Raw genomic sequence first — 20,969 nt, forward strand, 5'->3', positions numbered from 1 at the left:
CCTAAGGTTCGGCTAGAGGCGGGCCGTAGCAGGGACTCGTTGTCCCAGAGTGCCTTGTGCCTCAGCCCGCGCGCTCGCAGCTTCTTGCTCGCCCGCCCGCCCGCTCCCTTGCTCGCTCGCGCTCTCCTCGCGGATCGAAGGGGCTCTGGCCACAGCCTGCGGCTGGGAAGGGAGACAGAGGCGGCGGCTCAGGGGGAACGAGGCGGCGGCGGCGGCGGCGGTGGTGGGAAGATGTCGGGCGAGGACGAGCAGCAGGAGCAAACTATTGCCGAGGACCTGGTCGTGACCAAGTATAAGATGGGGGGCGACATCGCCAACCGTGAGTGCGGGCCTCGGGGGTCCGGAGGTCGAGGCTGAGAGGGGGAGGCGGAGGGGACGGTGCAGGGCTGCCCCCGGAGCGGCCGGGGCGGTGGGGCTGTGCCGAGTGACCGCGGAGGGCCCCGCTCGGGTCCCTGGGGGCGGCGGGTGGGAAGACTGCTGCGCTGGGACCCGCGCCGCCGGGCCTGGGCCGGAGTCTGGAGGCACGGTCCCGCGGCCGGCTGGACCTCAGGCGGTTACTCGGGCGGCCGGCCGCAGCTGCCGCCCAGCGCTCTTCGCTCCGGATCCCTGCCTCCCGACTCAGGCAGCGGCGAGGCCGCCTCGGGAGGGAAGCGGCAGCTGTTGGCGTCGGAGGCGCCCCTCTATTTTGTGTTCGCTCCCCGGCGTCAGGAGCCCAGCCGACACGTGTCGCCGAGTTCCCTTGCGGATCGCCGGCTCCCTTCTTCCCCTGCTGCCTCCCCTGACACCAGCTTCTCTACCACGTGCTTTGCTGGAGGCTCGTGCTTTTTACTTAAGCTCCTTCGCTGGTGGGGCCCCCTTCTACTCTGGGTCAGCTCGGGGACCGTTGGAGGGCACCCCTGCAGATCCTACCACAAGTTTTGGAGATCCGTCTGCCTTTCCTTGTAGTTATTCATCACTACCAGCAGTCTGGGCGGATCGCCTTAGTTAACCAGCAGATATGACTGTTCTCAGGGGTTTGACAACTCTAGGAGTGTTTTGAGGTTCTCACCCCAACTAGGCCAGCCTTGTGAACAGTACAGAAAAGGGAGGGACTGATTTTAGAATCTCAGAAGTTCTCTCCTTATTATGACTGCGCTCTGACTTTCTCAGCAGCTGCCTGCCAAGCTAGGCAGGTGTCTCACTTTCTGTTTTCTCTTTCCAGTTCACCTTTTCACTTTAATACCCAGTTAGGGGGGACAGAAGATGCTTGGATTTGGGCTTTTAAATGGTTTTGACAGTAAAGATAAGTATTTAGGATCCCTTTAGTCCTAGGGCCAAAAACCTGTGTTTTTCACACTTCCAAAGAATCCCCAAAACTTAGATAACAAAAATCAAACCTGTAGCTCAGGTTAGGCCACGGAGAGAATGTCCTGTGACTACAACAGTGCTTTATAATATAATGGGCATTTAGTGTAGTGCCCCCATTTGGGGTACTTTTGAGTATTAGTGGTTTGAATCAGAAAAAAAGTTTTCCCTTGCAACTTAACTTCTGAGGCACTGTGATCCCAGATATCAGTTTGAAACTTTCGGGTCTTACACCTCTTAGAGTTGTGCTAAAAGCTGTAAGCCATGAGCCCGTTGAAGCCCAGGGAATTTAGGTTAAGTCCTCTTGGTTTATACACTGGTTGATGAAGAAATACATTTACACAGAGATTACAAACATCTAATTGGGGTGTCTGCGAAGGGAAAAAGGTAGCATTTAACAATGCATCAGCTTCAAGTCAGCAGTTCTGTGTCTACCTTCCTGTTCCTGACGCCTATAAATTTCTTCTAGTCTGCTTTGCATGTATGTTGGTTACCTTGATGAGAACCCCCTCGAAATTCGTAACTGTCCTACCATGCCACAGGTATCTTTGGAAAGTCTCCCTTTCCTAGGGAGACAGATAGCGTTTACCCATTTGTCACATTCTATAGGGAGGGATTTTTTTATTTTAGGAAAAAGAAAGTAGAAATTTAGTGATTATAAGTAGCTATATTCCAAGAGGCAAAACTTTTCTGTTCATTCTTTCAGCCTTTGGGCAATGGCACTACGGAATATTAGTAACTCTAACTTCTGGATATTATTTGGATGGTAACTTAGACAACACATGCAGGGCTGACATTGTGGGATTCTGTTCCCAGGGGTACTTCGGTCCTTGGTGGAAGCATCCTGCTCAGGTGTGTCGGTACTGAGCCTGTGTGAGAAAGGTGATGCCATGATTATGGAAGAGACAGGGAAAATTTTCAAGAAAGAAAAAGAAATGAAGAAAGGTAAAAAAAAACACACACACACAAAAAAACCCCACTAATTTCCCAAATTTGACTCTTACTCAGTCCTGTTTGTTTTATTGTAATGATGTAACCCCCATCCGAGCCCTGGTTGAGATATTTGGAAATTTGAATGGCAGGTGGGATACAATCAGTTTCCTACTCAATCCAAACTGATCAAACAGGCAAGGCCCTGAAGAAAATCCTTCCATTTTTCTGAGGGGCAACAGGGCTGAGAGAAAGAGAGAGACAGACAGACAGACAGACAGCAAGGCAGTAAGGCTGATGATTGTCTCTTTACAGGTATTGCCTTTCCCACCAGCATTTCAGTAAATAACTGTGTATGTCACTTCTCCCCTTTGAAGAGCGACCAGGACTATATTCTCAAGGAAGGTGACTTGGTAAAAATGTAAGCTTAAGCCGTTTTAGAGCACTTGTCTTTTTCCTAAGCCTTTGCGTAGTGCTAGTTGCTAATGCTGTGCTCTGCTCTTCTTGCCTTTTAGTGACCTTGGGGTCCATGTGGATGGCTTCATCGCTAATGTGGCTCACACTTTTGTGGTTGATGTAGCTCAGGTAGGTGGCCTCCTTTGAATTCTGTTCTACCTATGGGGAGTGGGGGAGGATATGCTGCTGCTTGCTTTTTATTCCCACTCTCTACCGCCAAATGTTTTGAGAGATTCCCTAGAGAAATAAAAAGAGAAAAGTGTTTTCTCTCCTGTTCATTGGCTGGCCTTGCATAGTGACCATTTGAGTAAAGCACTTTCCAGGAAGGTACTGATTGCATCCAGGAAGGTACTGATTGCATTTCCTTATCTACAGGGGACCCAAGTAACAGGGCGGAAAGCAGATGTCATTAAGGCAGCTCACCTTTGTGCTGAAGCTGCTCTACGCCTGGTCAAACCTGGAAACCAGGTAAGTAAGCTGTTGAGTCCAGTTCCAAAGATGATAGAGCCAAAGTTGATTAGTCACATATAATTATTCTCTCTCTCTTTTTTTAAGATTTTATTTATTCATTCATGAGAGATACATATTTAGAGAGAGGCAAAGACATAGGCAGATGGAGAAGCAGGCTCCCTGTGGGGAGCCCAATGTGGGACGTGGGACTCAATCCCAGATCCCAGGATCACGCTCTGGGCCAAAGGCAGACGCCCAACCCCTGAGCCACCCAGGCATCCCACATATAACTATTCTCTATTGAATTCCCAGCTTCTGCAGCCCCCTTATAAAACAGTTTTTCTTTGTTTTGTTTTTTTAAGTAAGCTCTATACCCAAGGTGGGGCTTGAACTCATGACCCTGAGACCAAGAGTCACATGCTCTACTGAGTGAGCCAGTCAGGTGCCCCTAATACAAACAGCTCTTTAAAATTAGAATTGGATTTCTGGGGTACCTGGGTGGCTCAGTGACTGAACGTCTGCCTTTGATTCAGGTGATGATCCCAGAGTCCTGGGATCAAGTTCCCGCATCAGGCTCCCTGCAGGGAGCTTGCTTCTCCCTCTGCCTATGCATCTGCCTCTCTATCTCTCTCTCTCTCATGAATGAATGAATAAAATCTTTAAAAAAAAAACAAAATTAGAAACAGATTTCTGAAATAGAAGAGGCAGTTAACTAAGCACTGTTTAACTCTGAGTGCCTATCATAGGTAAGGTCCATGCTAGGTATATGGGGATGTATGATCCATTCTTCATGGAGCCTAGAGATCTTTCCTTTTTCATGTTTTGGTTGTGCATCTTTTCCTAAAATAATTTGAGGTATATCACTTGGAGTAAAATACATGTTGAAAAAAGATGAAAGGGCAGCCGTGGTGGCTTGGCGGTTGGTTCATCGCCACCTCCGGCCCAGGGCGTGTTCCTGGAGACCCGGGATCAAGTCCTGCATCTGGCTTCCTGCATGGAGCCTGCTTCTCCCTCTGCCTGTGTCTCTGCCTCTGTGTGTCTTTCGTGAATAAATGAATAAAATAAAATAAAATAAAACCTTTTTCTTTTTAACTTAATTACTTGAGTAACCTCTGCACCCAATGTGGGGCTCAAAATCCCATCCCCAGGATCAAGAATTGCCCTTCCAACCGAGCCAGGCAGGTACTCCCAAAACCCAACTTTAAAAGCTAATGAAACAAATCATAATAGTACCAGTAAACTGGTAGCAGAGAGAGGCCAAAAGTGAGTTCTTTGCCTTGCAAGACAATATCAGGAAGCCTAGGGATCATGAACTGTTATGGATTAATACACTTTAACATGTTAGATTATGAGTGGAGACATTTTTTCTAACACTTCAGTCTCCAGGGTCCTATTCGATACTTAAAGCTTGCCTTTTTTGTTCCCCTGTGCTCTTGTTTTTTATGCTTTTAATCAGTTTGTACCTCATCTCCATTGTTATTCATATCATTTTTACTTATACCTCTGTCTTGGTTTCCTTATGATACTACTTCCTACCACTGTTATGAAGCTCTTTGAACAGTGCCTGGCCCATAGTAAGCGCTTGTGCACATTAATTATTTTTATTCTTTTTTTTTTTTTAATATTTTTTTTAATTTTTTAATTTATTTATGATAGTCACAGAGAGAGAGAGAGAGGCAGAGACATAGGCAGAGGGAGAAGCAGGCTCCATGCACCGGGAGCCTGATGTGGGATTCGATCCTGGGTCTCCAGGATCGCGCCCTGGGCCAAAGGCAGGCGCCAAACCGCTGCGCCACCCAGGGATCCCCTATTTTTATTCTTTATATACTAACTATTGCATATCTCCACTGGAACGTATAATTGTATAGTGGCTATTGTAAATTATGACATACATCAGAATTTCTGGGTTCTTGCCCTGTTGCCACCCCTTACTGTTTAAAAGTAACTTGGAATTCAGATTTCCTCATCTGCAAAATAGGAAAAATAAAATTGCCCCTTATTGTCATAGGGTTGTTACGACAATTGAGATGATCCATGTGAAGTACCTAACACAAAATTTAGTATTATTAGTTATGATTATGTATTTTTCATTTTGTTTAATGACAAAGGAAATAGTTTAGGTGGAGATCAGATGTTTGAAAGAGTTAAAAGGGAAAATCAGAACTTGTCCTCTCTCAACAGATATCATGAGATAAACACGGGATTTATCACCAGAAAACCTGGGTTTATTCCCATTTCTTTCGGTTAACTGGCTTAACCCTATGCAAATCTTTTTTAACCTTTCCAAGCCTCAGTTTATACATCTTCTAAATTGGGATATGGAATATAGCTCTGCCCCATTCATCTTTCAGAATTATTGTCTACTTGGACCATCTTGGTGAAAGCATTTATAAAATGATAAGCTAATATAAGGTGTTTTTAGGTTGTAGGGATAATAGGGCTATGAAATGAAAAGCCACTGAGAATCATTGCTTTTTGATGGAGGATATGGAGACTCAGTTCTTTTTTATCCCTTTCATTCTCATGTTAGAGAACTTGTTGACCTCTGGTATATATCTCACCTGTTACTTGATTTTGTACTTCTAGAACACACAAGTGACAGAAGCCTGGAACAAAGTTGCCCACTCGTTTAATTGCACACCAATAGAAGGTGAGACCTCAGATAACAGGGTTGAGGGTCTGAGTGAGTGCTTTAGTAGAATGAAGAATTTTGCTCCTTTTAGGATCTATCCTGGCTCTAGCACAGTCTAAGCCAAAACCCATACTACCCTGAGTTTTCATAGCCAGGCACTTTTCCTTTATTGCATGCCCTGTCACAGTGTCGATGGGTGGATTTGGAAACCCTCTGGGATTCTAAATGGCTTTGTCGTGTCTACAGGTATGTTGTCACATCAATTGAAGCAGCATGTCATCGATGGAGAGAAAACCATTATCCAGAATCCCACAGACCAGCAGAAGTAGGTGCCAATTCCACCCTTTACTTTCTACCATCTGAGACTAGTCATGAATGTTTTCTTCCATACACCCAGCCTAATTGTGTCTGCCTTTCTATTTCATACTCCAGGGACTAATCATTTTTTTTATGGTTCGCTTTTTATTCCTTTTAGGAAGGACCATGAAAAAGCTGAATTTGAGGTACATGAAGTATATGCTGTGGATGTTCTTGTCAGCTCAGGAGAGGGCAAGGTGAGGAGAGTTTACCAGAGCTACCAAAGAGGGGTAGTTGAAGGTATGTTCTAAGAGCACCAGACCAACTGTGACCTAACGCATTACTCTTTTAGGCCAAGGATGCAGGACAGAGAACCACCATTTACAAACGAGACCCTTCTAAACAGTATGGCCTAAAAATGAAAACTTCACGTGCCTTCTTCAGTGAGGTGGAGAGGCGTTTTGATGCCATGCCATTTACTTTAAGGTACTATGACTGCACTTAACAAGAACAGGACTCAGAACCAGCCTGACTCATAGACCACACACCCAGGAACACTGTTACCTCTCCCAGTGCACCCCCTCCCACCCTGCCCCTGCCTAGACTTGTAGCTCCAGCCTGCATGCATGCCTTCTCTCCCTCTCCCCATTGCCCTCTCATCGAAGATAATGTGCAAGAGCAATCCTAAGCATGATTTCTGCCTGAGGGTAGGAGCTATTTAAAAACAGGAAAATGGTAAGACTTGATAGGGGGTTAAGGATACCTGAATCTGTCTTCCCTCACCCAGAGCATTTGAGGATGAGAAGAAGGCCCGGATGGGTGTGGTGGAGTGCGCCAAACATGAACTGCTACAGCCATTTAATGTTCTCTATGAGAAGGAGGGTGAGTTCTAAGAAGAGAGTTTCACTTTGGAGCCCCTAATTAGGGTCCCCACCATCTAGCTTCAGAAAAGATTATGACAGGGGGTCATTTTATCAAAACCTTTCCTTTCTCCTATAGGTGAATTTGTAGCCCAGTTTAAATTTACAGTCCTGCTCATGCCCAATGGCCCCATGCGGATAACCAGTGGTCCCTTTGAGCCTGACCTCTACAAGTCTGAGATGGAAGTCCAGGATGCAGAGCTAAAGGTCAGTGTGTGAGCACAAAGGAGACAAAGGAGAGTGGCGAGCACATGGCACCTGTCCTGGGAGTGAGGATGAGATGTCAACAAAGGCCTGAAAAGAGTTAAGATACTGAGAGTGACATTTCATGTTTCCTCTACATTGCTCAAAATTTGTTTTCTTTCTTCCTCCTCTTTTCCAGGCCCTCCTCCAGAGTTCTGCAAGTCGGAAAACCCAGAAAAAGAAAAAAAAGAAGGTGTGTTATGATCTTCCCTCTCTGGCAGGGTGAACCTGATCTGTCTTTAGTCTACCTTCCTGGGTTGTGGTGGACGTACATATTTCTGTAGATCCTTACTGCCCTGCTTGGCCCTGACCTAAAGCATTAGGATGTTTTTGCCCTTGGTCTCCCAGATACTATTGCAAGTAGTTGGAAACTGGTAAGTCTTCCTGTTCTTTCCATGAATATAGGCCTCCAAGACTGCAGAGAATGCCACCAGTGGGGAAACATTAGAAGAGAATGAAGCTGGGGACTGAGGTGGGTCCCATCTCCCCAGCTTGCCGCTCCTGCCTCATCCCCTTCCCACCACACCCCAGGCTCTGTGAAGTGCAGTTCGTCTTCTCCACCCAGGACCGCCAGCAGAGCAGGGTCTCCCTGCCCCCATCCCTGTCCCCATCCCAACCCCTTCCAACAACAACCAGCTCCAACTGACTCTGGTCTTGGGAGGCCAGGCTTCCCAGCCACCGAAGACTACTTTAAATAGAAAAGAGAAATTGATAATAAAATCAGGAGTCAAAATTCATCGTCTTCAAGCCCCTCTTTCTAGCCTTTTTCTACTACTCTCTGCTTGGTCAAGGTTTATGGCCCTACAACATAACAGGGAGAAGGCTAAAGTAGCCACCACCACTAAAAACTCAGCTGAAATTTTTTTATACCACTCTGGTGTCAGCATTTTCCCATCTGTTGGGGCTTGTTCCTCTCTTTTCTCACTCCCCAGGTATTTTATCAGGCCTCAAAATATAGAGAAGAGCTATATTCTTCAGATTGTTTTTATTCACATGTAGCAGATTCCTTTTCTGATCCACACTGTCTGGTTAGGCCCCTCTCATTTTTAGGAGCTGGGGCCTGAATTTACCAAGGGATTCTCATCTGTCAAATGGATCCTCATTTGTAAATCTCTTTAGTTTTAGTCATTTCTGTTCCACAGGACTTTTTTTTTGTCTTCACAAAGCTGTGAAGAAGTAATCCATCTCAACCTTGTCCATTTCTTTGGAGTCAATTGGAGGGGGGGGGTCAATGCATTCCCCTGCTCCATCTTAGAAACCTGAGCTGGAAGCTCAACTGGTTTTTGTTCCCTGTTTGAAATATTTTGACCTCCCTCCCTGAAAGACCAGGAACCAAAGGAGCAGACTGACTGAAAATACAACTTTTGGCTTTTTGAAGCTGTGGACTTGGATTGGATGAATTGCTAGGGGTTTGGAGAGAAAGGTGATGAATTTCAGTACCTCTGGCATGCTGTCCCAGGAACTAGGGCTCCCGCTAACTTATGAGGTTTTTAAACATGTTGAAAATGACATGGCGTTAAAATAAATTTGGATTTGCTCATAATCCTGGTGCCTTCATATGGTGCTCTTATTTGATGGAGGTGGGGGAAATGTCAGTTGAAGTGATAGTCATTTGGAACTAGTTTTCTATGTTGCCACATTCTGTCTTTCTAAACCAAGAAGTACTGTGGATTGGGGAAGACCTAAAGCCTGGGTTCTCTGAATTAAGACAGTAAATTTTTAATGAAAGTTTTTAAATTTTTCTGGAGTAAAATCTTACCCCTTGTTGGTGACAATTTGTTTAGGACAAGGTGTACTGTAAGAAAGAAAGCCTGTATATAAGTATATTGGGGCACCTAGGTGGCTCAGTTAAGTGTCGGCCTTTGGCTCAAGTCGTGATGTCAGGGTGCTGGTATCGAGCCCCATATGAGGCTCTTTGCTCAGTGGGGAGTCTTTAAAAAAGTATTTTGATTTCAGAAACCAGGAAAAATGCCTTTGTCATTAGGCAACTTTTCAGGGCCAGTCTGAGATGGATGGATGATTTATTAGACTATCTTACTTACTTGTGAGGCTTTGCTGATACAGAGATAACTATAGTGAACAAAATAATGTAAGTCCCTTCATAAGAGCTTATAGACTACAGTTGACCCCTAAACACAAGGATTAGGGGCACCAACGTGCTGGCACAGTCATCCATATGTAACTTGACCCCCCAAAACTTAATAGCCTACTTTTGACCAGAAGCTAGAATAACCATTAACACATTTTACGTGTTATAGGCATTATATACTCTATTACAGTAAGATAAAGACAATCACAAGGAAGAGAAAATACATTTACGGTATTGTATATAGATTAAAATTCCACGTGTAAATGTACCCATGGCAGTTCAAACCTATGTTCATATGGCAACTGTAGTGGGCAATCAACAGGTGAAATGCTGGTGGACTTGATTTAATGTTGATGGAGGTTTTTTTTCAAAAATTGTTATATTCTTTTTTTTTTTTTTTTTAAATTGTTATATTCTGATGGTGACAATACTAGGTCTTCTTAAACGAGGGCCTGAAGTATTTTTTTTTAATTTTTTTTTAATTTTTATTTATTTATGATAGTCACAGAGAGAGAGAGAGAGGGAGAAGCAGGCTCCATGCACCGGGAGCCCGACGTGGGATTCGATCCCGGGTCTCCAGGATCGTGCCCCGGGCCAAAGGCAGGCGCCAAACCGCTGCGCCACCCAGGGATCCCCAAGGGCCTGAAGTATTAAAAGTTTTTTTCCAGTTAAAAAGATGAAGTGTTACTGTGTAAATTATAAAGGAAAACACGAAAAAAGGATGATCACAAAAAGCTGTACACTCTTACTATAAAAGTAAGGTGAAATCTGTATGGTAAAGGGCTCTTTCTCATCCTTCCTAAATCAAGTTTCCTATAGCCAAATCTATGGGTATGTTTTCTGAGTGCTTCTGACCTGACCATACCATGAGATGGATAAGTTCTTTACCTTAATACCAAATATTCTCACTCTAAAGACAGCTGAGGGGTGCCTGGGTGGCCCAGTGGTTGAGTATCTGCCTTTGGCTCAGGTCATGATCCTGGGGTCCTGGGACTGAGTCCCACATGGGGCTCCCTGCGGGGAGCCTGCTTCTCCTTCAGCCTGTGTCGTGTGTGTGTGTGTGTGTGTGTGTGTGTGTGTGTGTGTGTGTGTGTGTGTCTCTCTCTCTCTCTCTCTCTCTCTCATGAATAAATAAAATCTTCTGGAAAAAAGGGATGGCTGGTTGGCTCAGGGGTTGAGCATATGCCTTTGGCTCAGAGCGTGATCCCAGAGTCCCGGAATCAAGTGCCACATCGGGCTCCCTGCATGGAGCCTGCTTCTGCCTCTGCCCTCTGCCTCTCTCTCTGTCTCATGAGTATATAAAATCTTTTTTTAAAAATCTTTTAAAAAATAAAAATAGGGACGCCCGGGTGGCTCAGCGGTTTACCGCCGCCTTCAGCCCAGGGCGTGATCCTGGAGACCCGGGATCGAGTCCCATGTCGGGCTCCTGCATGGAGCCTGCTTCACCCTCTGCCTGTGTCTCTCTGTGTGTCTCTCATGAATAAATAAAATCTAAATAAATGAATGAATGAATGAATGAATAAATAAATAAATAAATATAAAGACAGCTGATCTTCTATTGATTTGATCTTCACCCCTAGGTAGAGGGAGAGTCACTCAAGTATTTTCTGAACAAAATGCATTGTGGCCAGGAACCTTGCGACATTCAGCCTCAGGTACTGTGGGGAAAGACCATAGTTAAGGAAAAAGCACTGATTTAAGTGACAAAGGCCTCTATAGTATGGCGGCCTCCTGGACTCCCCACTTAGCAACCCTCCATGTCCTGTAACTTAGAGCATTTGTAAATCTCCGAGATAAGATCTCCCTACGGCAATTTAGAAAATAAACCAGTAAACCAAACCAGGAATTTTTAGACTCCGTACCTAGCCTTAATAAAATGGACGGCGTCGCCAGGAAACTGCAACTCCCAAGAAGCAGTGAGGGAAGGCGGAAGTCTGCGCCTCTCCGTCCCACGTTGGAAATACGCGCTCACGTTGAAATGATACATTAAAATGGTCCTCATAAAAAAATTAAAAAAAAAAAACAGAGGAGGGGAATTTTGAGACTCAAATGTAAAACGTTTCCAAGAGAATTCCTAATTCAACCGCTTCACTTGCCACCGGAGACGGGCTGAAAGCCACGGAGCCTCCCCTTGGGAAGCCCCGCCCCCGGAGGGAAGAGGCGGCGGAAGTGACGACACAGCTCCTTGTTAAATAGTTGGAGGCGGGCCGTCGCCGCTCTCTCGGCGTTAGCGCCATCTTCCCGGGTGAGTGTTGGTTCCTGTCGTGTCCGGATTCCGTGCACAATCCATTAACATCTGATCTCTGCACTTGCCATCATTACAGCAAACTAATTGTAGCCTTTCTCTCTTTACCTGTAGAGACCTCTGCGCCATGAGAGCCAAGGTAAGCGGTCCCTGGCGGCAAGCGGACGCAGTAGCGATTGGTGGTGGGGGGGGGGGGGAGGGGGGGGACACAGCCAGGCTAGGAAAGTCCGCCATGGCTCCCGAGCCGCTGGGTCCTCCGGGATGTCCACGAGCTAGGAGGAGGGAGGAGAATTTGGGGAGAAGCAGAGGAGGTGGGTAAGAGGGCGGGAGGAGAAAAGCGCACGGAGATTCAGATTTATGTCGGCGGTTGAGGGAGGGAGTCAAATTACTCATCGGGTTACTGCGACTAGGCCCTCATACTTGGTCAAAAACCTGCCAGGTTTTAAATAATGCCGTTTACACCCCTGCCTAAAACTATTCCTAAACCTAATAATCTCTTGTTTTGTTCACTGCCTGTGGTTATGATCGGTTGCCAGTGGAGGAAGAAGCGAATGCGCAGGTATGTTGAGATCTGACCGGCCAAAACGGGAAGAGGGAAATGTAGCGTTCCTTGGACAAAACGTGGGAGGAACACACTTGGTGTAGAAATCTAAACTAATTTTAGGTGGAAAACCATCGGAAGTATTGACTTCCCTAGTCAGGGATTGAACACAAGATAATAGGAGCCAAGGGCTTGTCGGTCTTGCCGGCCCAGAAGATGGGAGGGAAGGACTGAACTGGCGTTTGTGGGCAAGAGCTGTATTCCCGTGTCTGCTTTTCAGGCTGAAGCGTAAAAGAAGAAAGATGAGGCAGAGGTCCAAGTAAACAGCTAGCTTGTGCACGCATGGAGCCACGGGAGCAGAGATCAGGGAAGCCAGAGGCCAGGGACGCTGGGACCAGTTGTTGGACTGCATGCCTCCTTTCTAGAGCTTGATACAGTGGATCTAGAACATCCATCGCCATCTGATCGCGACGACCACCTTTGAGAGACCGGACTTGATCATCCCCAAACCGTCCCTCCTTGGTCCTTTGCCCTGGACCTGTTACTTTCGGGACTAATTCTGTTTTCGTTTGTGGCTGAATGTAACGTGTACAATAAATCATCTCTTCTGCTGTCTTAGCTGAAGAAAAAAAAAAAAAAAGGTCTTGTCTGATACGTGGTTTTTATGGTTCCCTCGCCTGGGGAGTGTGTATCGGTGCAGCAGGCCTTTTGAGTGCCCCGTGCTGTAGGGTGTCAGGCACGCTACGGAGGCTACGGCCCGGGCTGGGACCCCCGTCCCTGGCCACCATCTGGCCCCAGGCCCTCGGAGCAGCTCGATAACTGGGTGGCCCTCGCCGTGTTGGGTGTCGTACACGCAAGGGGACGGATTTCAAGACGGTTTCGCGGCTGAGAGCGGTGAAAAGCCGTCCCACCCCTACTCTGCTCTGGGCTCACGGAAACTTAAGTTCCCGCTTTTGGGGCCCTACTGTGTTGTTGGCCTGGGTTGCTATGGTGACACGCAAGGCTTGCTGGGAACTTCCTGCGGCGACCCGCTCAAGTACTCTGCACACCATAGAGTAGTTCCGGGTCTGGTGGCTAGAGCGTCGCTTCTTCCGCAGGAAGCGGAAGGGCGAGAGGGTAGGCGGCTCTTTGTCGAAGCTAGAGGACCGGCAGGCGGCAGCAGCAACTACGGCGGCGGCGGCAGGTGAGGGAGGCGGGAGACTTAGGTGGAGGCCGCGCCCGGAGGGGAGGAGTCGGGGCCGGCCCAGCAGCTGGGCTCGGCCGGGCTACACGAGGCCCCCCAAGACCGAGCCGTTGCTTTCTCGCCCCGGGGCCGAGCCCTCTTTTTGACTGACCCTGCTTCGCGAGCAAACGCCAGCTCTGTGACGTCACAGCCCTGCCCATCCCCGCAGCTTGATGTCACCTGGAGTCCCCTCTGCCCGCTCCACCTGTGCCCCCTTAGTGCCCGTCCTACTCGCCTGGTCCACGGCTGAGCGCCGGTCGCGATGCACAGAACCTGGCAAGCCGGCAGACTTGTATGGGAAACTCCTAGGACTTTCCCCGAACTCCGGGGTGTTGCGAAGCGTCATAATCACCGCCCCCAAGTGTAACCAGCCGTCCCGCTGCACTGTCAGCCGCTGCCCTTGCGCGGCTCCCCGCTCGGAGAGAACTGGCCTCAACCCGGGCCCGGGCCCCACACCTTCCTTCATCTTGAGGCAGGGCGCCCCTCGGCAGGTTTTCCAACCCGTCCTCCTAGGCTCTCCAGAGGAGTTCTCTCTTACTCCTCTTACCGACACCTCCCTCTGACAGGAAATTCAGTTTGAACTCAAAGGAAATTTTGGAAGCGCTCAGAGCTCTTGCCATTTCGTCAGACTTCTTAATTGTGACAAACACCTCATAGTCCCCCGTTCTTACCCCTTCTCCCACCCAGGGCTCTGTTTGTTTTTTATTCCTGTTCAGAATCCAGCAGTGATGTGGAGGTGGAGACCCACAGGAGCCCCGGACTTCACCTGAGCTACCTCAGGTATCGAACCATCCGGGGAGAGTTGGGTGGGGAGGAGTATCATCTGATTACCTGCCTCTGGTGGGACTTGCAACGTGCTTCATCTAAGCCTGAAGCACGACTAAAAGGGTCTTTTCCCTTTTAGTAAAAGTTTGTATCTTCCATTTTTACCCTTTTTTCCTTGATTGTTTCTGTTCTGGGACTACATCCCTTTGGAGGAAGAGGATCCCTCTTCTTTTTTTTTTTCCCCTAAATATTTTATTTATTTATTCATGAGAGAGAGGCAGAGACAGAGACAGAGGGAGAGCAGGCTCCCTGCAGGGAGCCCAATGTGGGACTCCATCCGGGACTCTGCCTGAGCCAAAAGCAAGCGCTAAACCACTGAGCCGCGCAGGCGTCCCGAGGATCCCTCTTCTTTTACAGATTCTTCTGTAACTCTGCTCTGATCTGGTTGGTTCATTTTAGGGAGCTCTGAAGGCAAAGTCAAGGCAGTGGGAAAAGTTCTTGGGGGAAGATGAAGACCAAAGAAACCAGCAAAGATTTCCTTGTAACTCAAGGGGAAACAATATGAAGTTTTTCTATTTGAACAGCAGGGGGAGCCTGATCACTGCCGTAGAAAGGCTTATGAGGTCAGACACGTGGTGGCAGGGACTCCCAGTCTTCTTGGGGGTGGGGAGAGGGGAGGGCTAGGACCAGGGCAGTGGACTGGCATTCCAGAGCTCTCTTGGGAAAGAGGAGACTTAAAAAGCTTTTATAGAGTCTATAAATAAAGAGGATCTTTATGGGGTGAGGAATGGTGTGGTTTGATGTCAGTGAGATCTTCTAATGGGGAATAGGAGGGGGGTGTAGAATGGGGAAAGAGAAGTCACTTGTTCCTGTGAATTAATTCCTACCTCCCACCTTGAACTTGATCTTACAAATGGTTTTGTGTCTTGGGGGTCTATAAGTGGAGATTCCAGCTGTAGAACTTCCCCTGAAAGGGAGTGGAGGGCACTGACCACAGTGTTGAGAGCGGTGGTAAACTGAGAATACCGAAAAATGAGAGGTTTGGGGACTGCCCTCAAGCTGGTGACAGCAGTCTCTTCACTTAGTATTTCCTGGGGTCTAGAAATCTGATACTTCACAGTGCCCTCCCCTGAGACCCCATGGAAGAGGGGATCTGCAGTGTCCCATTATCCAGAGCCCTACTAGGCTCATCAGCCCATCTTGGCCACTTTCCAATCTCCTCCTAACCTATTGAGACACTGAGACAGCAGTTTTAATTTCACTTCCTCGACTTTAATAAGGTCAGCTCAAAAAGGGACATAAAACCCAATACTATTTTCTCCTTGCCCCCCTCCCTGGCCCATCATCATTAGTGAGATGAGGTGGCTTCACCTCAGCTCCCTCCCTCCCTCCCGCATTAGCCAGGCTAGTGTGAATCATTCTGGCCCAGACCAGGTGCACCAGGGCCTGGGCGGGACTTCTGACAAGCCACCCAGTCCAGCCTGAATTCTCATCCCTTAGATTATCCATCTCCAAAGCCATTGCCCCTCTGACCTGCCTCTTGTGGGACTGCCTCCTCTATAGCTGGGAAGAGTGTGGCCTTTCTGGAAGACTCCTGTTTGACGCAGTTCTCCTTTTTCCTAGTGGTCACCAAGGGTGGCAAGAAAAAGAAGAAAGCCCTGAGTTGGGGGGGACCAGGATGCCTGACCGGGACAGCTATGCCAACGGCACTGGGAGCAGCGGTGGAGGCCCTGGAGGCAGTAGCAATGAGGAGGCCAGTGGGGCAGGGGCAGGCAGTGGCGGGACCAGCTCAGATGCCATCTGTAGAGACTTCCTGAGGAACGTGTGCAAGCGAGGCAAGCGTTGCCGCTATCGCCATCCAGACATGAGCGAGGTATCCAACTTGGGGGTGAGCAAAAATGAGTTCATCTTCTGCCATGACTTCCAGAACAAGGAGTGTAGCCGTCCAAACTGCCGATTCATCCATGGCTCCAAGGAGGATGAGGATGGTTATAAGAAGACAGGAGAGCTTCCCCCTCGGCTGAGACAGAAAGTGGCAGCCGGCCTGGGCCTTTCACCAGCTGACCTGCCCAACGGCAAGGAGGAGGTCCCTATCTGCCGTGACTTTCTCAAGGGTGACTGCCAGAGAGGAGCCAAGTGCAAGTTCCGCCACCTGCAGCGGGATTTTGAGTTTGATGCTCGGGGTGGAGGAGGCACTGGTGGTGGCGGCTCAACAGGCCCAGTCCCCTCAGGACGACGTCATGATCTCTATGATATCTACGACCTCCCTGACAGGGGCTTTGAGGACCATGAGCCAGGCCCCAAGCGCCGGCGAGGTGGATGCTGCCCCCCAGACGGCCCCCATTTTGAATCCTATGAATATAGCCTGGCTCCGCCCCGAGGGGTGGAGTGCAGACTGCTGGAGGAGGAGAATGCCATGCTCAGGAAGCGGGTGGAGGAGCTCAAGAAGCAGGTCAGCAACCTGCTGGCCACCAATGAGGTACTGCTGGAACAAAATGCCCAGTTCCGCAATCAAGCCAAGGTCATGACCCTGAGCTCTACTGCACCAGCGACTGAGCAGACTCTGGCCCCCACCGTGGGCACTGTCGCCACTTTTAACCATGGCATTGCCCAGACTCACACTACTCTTAGCAGCCAGGCTCTACAGCCTCGCCCTGTGTCCCAACAAGAACTGGTGGCCCCCACTGGAGCTCCAGCTGCTCCCCCAGCTAATGCTGCACCTCCTGCTGCTCCACCCCCCCCACCCCCACACTTGAACCCAGAGATCACGCCACTGTCAGCTGCTCTGGCTCAAACAATTGCCCAGGGAATGGCACCCCCACCTGTCTCCATGGCTCCTGTGGCTGTATCTGTGGCTCCTGTGGCTCCTGTGGCTGTATCGATGGCCCAACCCTTGGCAGGAATCACAATGAGCCACACCACCACTCCCATGGTGACTTACCCCATTGCTTCCCAGAGCATGCGTATCACAGCCATGCCACACTGATGGGGCTAATGGACACTCCCCTGGTATAGCCTCCCAGGGCTGGGGTCGAGGGGCCCTTACCCACTTGCCTAGCCCTCCCAGGCCCTGTCTGAGGGCTCACTCAAGAACTAGGACAAGAGACTACAAGGAGTTTGCTTCTGAGAAGGGGTTGGGCTGGTCTGATTTCTCTCACCTCCCTTTTATGAGGGTCCTCTTGTCCATCTTCTTTCAAGCCTCACAGAGAGGGCTTGCATAGGAGTGCAGACTGAAGCCAACAGAGAGGAAGGACTGACGGAGGGGCTGTCTGTCCCCTGATGGGAAGATGGGGACATCCCTGGTCTTGTCCTCTCTTCTGCATAGCACAGGTCCCAGCACTGGCTTTGGAAGAAAAAAAAATACCCTGCCTAGAGGGAAAGCCAGGAAAGATTGGGAAGCAGGTGGCCAGGAGAGAAGGCCTGATAAGAGCCTTCAGACAATGGGGGGGCCTAGTGGAGTTGGACAATACAGGAACTGTTCCTGGGCCCATGGGAGGGTGGGGACCATAGTACTCCAGCTCAAAGACGAGGGGAGCATTCATTACCTTGGCTTGGCCTGGAAATTCATAGGGCAGGGCCCACCACTTTCCAAAGAAATAAAAAAAGAATTATTTTTAACAAATGGAGGCAGTGAAAACTTGCTTAGATGTTCTGTGTGGAACATGGGAGCAGTAAATAGATCTCATGCCAAAATTGGTTAAAGACCCCACCCTCACTTAGCTTGGATAAGGTTGGGCTGAAGCCAAGTGAAGGGTAGGGACCCAGAACAAGACCAGATGGGGCTTTGTAGGGTAAAAGCATTGGAGCCACCTAGTCTAGTTTAAAAATAGTCCCATCTGTTTCTGGTTTCTATCTGCATGAACTATTCCTAGGATACCTAGTAACCAGGGCTCCTGGGGTCATTTAGGGGGGGCAGGTACTAAGGAGGGGTGGATGTGCTGGGAAATGGGAATGGGATATGTATTGACAGATCCTTCCCTTATTCAAATAGTAGGGCAGGTGGCAGTTGCTCTCTGAGTTGTTGATGGCAGTTAATATCCCTCTTATCCCATCCCTTTCTTAGTTACAATGCCTTAAGCCTTCAAGGCTTGGGAGGTGCTGGGAAAAGGAAAGTTCTTCTGGGGACACGAGTCTCAGTGTTCATCTCTTCTCTCTGCCTCCATATAGAACCACAGAGGTTTTAAATCCATTTAAGAGTAAGGCCAGGGACCCTAATAGCCAAACCTCAGTTCCTCCTCAGCTCATGGTTGATGTAGGGGAAACAACTCAGGTGTCTGATACGACAGTGGATTTTGAGTACAGAAAGTGATCCTGAGTTGCACTTCCCCCATCATATCTCCTGCTACCTCTTGCTTTCTTGTCTGGTTGATGACTCAGGTTACACCTGGGGTTGGAGATGGTGGGCTAGGTCAAGGCTGGTCACAAAAAGAAAAATTTTTAAAAAGGCCTAAAGACTTAAAATGGGCAAATACTGAAATATTGTGAACTTTAGAAACCACACGTTGATAAAGCTTAATGTTGATTTTTCTGGCATAATTCTGGATTATTAAAAGAGATGGTTTTTAAACATTTAGAGACAAATGTGATCATAGATACAACATGAGTTCATCCCAGCCAAATCCTGTTTTTTTTTGTTTGTTTGTTTGTTTTGTTGCCAATTATCTCTAAAGTGGTAGATTTGGGAAACTAGACACTTGATGTTCTTTATTAACATATGCCGGCTAAAGGCCGCCAGGAATACACCTATAGTTGAACAAGTTGGGTTTAATGCTCACTGCAGTGATGGAGGAAGCGTGCCATGGGACCCATGTTGTGTCTCAGGAAGGCGGCAGTAGGACTTTCAGGACTTGGACTTTGGTTAAGTGATTTGGGGGAAGATTCAAGGAAGTGGAGCTTGACTCTGGATTGGGTGCTGTCAGGGAAGCAGGGATACTTCTGTGACGGGTATCGACCTAGGAAATAGGCAGACTAGAGTGGAGCTGAAATTGGTGAGAGCAGCAGTCACTCAGCTGGGAGAGGGGGTTGGTTGCTATGTCATGATCTGCTCACTGACCATGTCTCCTGTTTAAACAAAACTGTGAAGTGTGATCTTTTTTTTTTTTTTTTTTTTTTTTTTGCCTCACTTCATCACAGTCACTGAGTGCCCTTGTGTGATATTAGTGTTTTGTGAGACTGTGTCCGGTAGAACACGATTCCCCAGCTGTGAACCCAGGTCAGCCCCTAACAAATCCGAAGCCCAGCTGTGCCAGCCAGTTCCCAGATGGCAGGGACTGCTTTCTCCTTCCTCACCTGCTAAGTCACTGCAGATGAGAGAATAACCACTGCTCAGTTAATTGTAGAGTTTGGTGGAATCAAAACTCAGCACCTATGCTTAATGTTGATTAGTACATTTTATTAGAAAAACCTCTAGTCTCAAGATCTACCAAGGGCTATGTTCTGCTAAAAAAAAAAAAAAGAAAAGAAAACCTTGTGTAAAAATATGAAAAACCCTGTTATCAGTCGTAACACAAGGAAGAACCAAGTAATCCTGAGAGCCTGTAATTTGGAGTTACTGAATTAATCCAGGAGGTTAGTTTGGATCAATTTGGATTGATCCTCCCCGAAAACATTGCTTAAGTCTGACTGAGGGAGAAATGCAGAGAGCTACATTATCAATAATTCACATGAAAACAACACAAGACTTCTAGTTATAAAAAGTAAAATCTCAGTCCTCCTAGTATGTCAATTCATAAATATTAAGAGCCTGCTATGCTCTAGGCATCTTTCAAGGAGCTCCATGAGGGTAAAAGAACCATAGTAATGCATCTAAATATAGTAGCAGTTCTATGGCTGTTTGAGTGGAACCACCCCTACTAAAGTATTGTGTGTGATAAATGTAATTTTTATTTTTTTTAATTACAATTTTTTAAATTTTATTTATTCATGAGAGAGAGAGAGAGGCAGGCTCCATGCAGGGAGCCGATGTGGGACTCTATCCCAGGACTCCAGGATCACCCCCTGGGCCAAAGGCAGGCGGTCAGTGGTTGAGCCACCCAGGGATCTCAGTTAAATGTAATTTTTAAAAAGGCCTAGTGATAAGCCAATAGCAGAAAACAAAACAAAAAAGACTGAGGGGAGAACTAATGGATAAACTTCTGATATTTGAAGGGCTCCTCAAAAGTTCCTATCTTGCTGCATAGGAGATAAACAGGCAGTTCTAGAATAATAGCTAAGTACTTAATAGTAGGGGGATCCCTGGGTGGCTCAGCGATTGAGCACCTGCCTTCGGTCCAGGGCGTGATCCTGGAGTCCCAGGATCGAGTCCCACATCGGGCTCCCTGCATGGAGCCTGCTTCTCCCTCTGCCTATGTCTCTGTGTGTCTCTCATGAAAAAATAAATAAAATCTTTAAAAAAAAATAGTACTTAATAGCCAAGGCACTGTGCTAGGCACTTTACACACACCATCTCATTGACACAATGGGTACTATTATCACACCAGGTTTGTAGAGGAGAGCAGGTTTAATGAGAGTCAGCTGCCCAGGGTTCTGCAACTAGTAAGGGATGGAGCCAGGAACTGATTCAAGCAGTCTGACTCCAGACTTGGCATCAGATAGTTCTAATGATAGAACTACTTTGCAGTAACTTTTGAGGAATAATAAAGGAAATGTCCTCAAATCCTGTTGTCCCTTCCGTCTTGGAGGGAGGGCAAGGCCTAGATTACCACGTGCAACCCTCTGCCTCCCCTAGGACGTAAATGAAGTTTACATATAAAGGCTGATTGCAAATCCAGGAAGTCGTAGTAGTCTCCTCACTTGGACACTTCCTCTAACAAATGGCCACGCTTTCTCCGTTACT

The 20,969-nt window shown here is 47.8% G+C and overlaps 2 protein-coding genes and 1 long non-coding RNA gene across 9 annotated transcripts; 2 read left to right on the forward strand and 1 right to left on the reverse strand.

Annotated features, from left to right (window-relative positions):
* The first annotated feature begins 77 nt into the window (after nucleotides 1-77).
* PA2G4 (proliferation-associated 2G4) lies at nucleotides 78-11,392 on the forward strand. Of its 2 annotated transcripts, none has more exons than XM_038549642.1 (13): nucleotides 78-319; nucleotides 2,161-2,289; nucleotides 2,590-2,695; nucleotides 2,790-2,859; nucleotides 3,106-3,198; nucleotides 5,767-5,830; nucleotides 6,059-6,137; nucleotides 6,288-6,366; nucleotides 6,462-6,595; nucleotides 6,897-6,991; nucleotides 7,109-7,236; nucleotides 7,412-7,465; nucleotides 10,942-11,392. In XM_038549642.1, the coding sequence occupies exons 1-13, from the start codon at nucleotides 232-234 to the stop codon at nucleotides 11,059-11,061; spliced, it is 1,239 nt and encodes a 412-aa protein (XP_038405570.1). In that variant the 5' UTR covers nucleotides 78-231; the 3' UTR covers nucleotides 11,062-11,392. The 2 variants fall into 2 exon arrangements, with proteins under 2 accessions (XP_038405570.1, XP_038405571.1); XM_038549643.1 differs by lacking the exon at nucleotides 10,942-11,392 and adding an exon at nucleotides 7,678-8,009 and having other exon boundaries at nucleotides 81-319.
* Nucleotides 1,951-13,465, reverse strand: LOC119873568. The gene is made up of 2 exons (XR_005365284.1): nucleotides 11,224-13,465; nucleotides 1,951-2,967 (listed from the first exon to the last, which is right to left on the reverse strand). It is a non-coding gene; the product is annotated as an uncharacterized LOC119873568 (long non-coding RNA).
* On the forward strand, nucleotides 13,201-19,629 carry ZC3H10 (zinc finger CCCH-type containing 10). Of its 6 annotated transcripts, none has more exons than XM_038549637.1 (4): nucleotides 13,201-13,330; nucleotides 14,086-14,149; nucleotides 14,594-14,757; nucleotides 15,758-19,629. In XM_038549637.1, the coding sequence occupies exons 3-4, from the start codon at nucleotides 14,696-14,698 to the stop codon at nucleotides 17,118-17,120; spliced, it is 1,425 nt and encodes a 474-aa protein (XP_038405565.1). In that variant the 5' UTR covers nucleotides 13,201-13,330; nucleotides 14,086-14,149; nucleotides 14,594-14,695; the 3' UTR covers nucleotides 17,121-19,629. The 6 variants fall into 6 exon arrangements, with proteins under 6 accessions (XP_038405565.1, XP_038405566.1, XP_038405567.1 ...); XM_038549635.1 differs by lacking the exon at nucleotides 13,201-13,330 and adding an exon at nucleotides 13,397-13,661; XM_038549638.1 differs by lacking the exon at nucleotides 14,594-14,757 and having other exon boundaries at nucleotides 13,209-13,330.
* Nucleotides 19,630-20,969: the final 1,340 nt, after the last annotated feature.

This window comes from Canis lupus, chromosome 10, assembly GCF_011100685.1.
Source record: "Canis lupus familiaris isolate Mischka breed German Shepherd chromosome 10, alternate assembly UU_Cfam_GSD_1.0, whole genome shotgun sequence".
Classification (NCBI taxonomy): domain Eukaryota; kingdom Metazoa; phylum Chordata; class Mammalia; order Carnivora; family Canidae; genus Canis; species Canis lupus.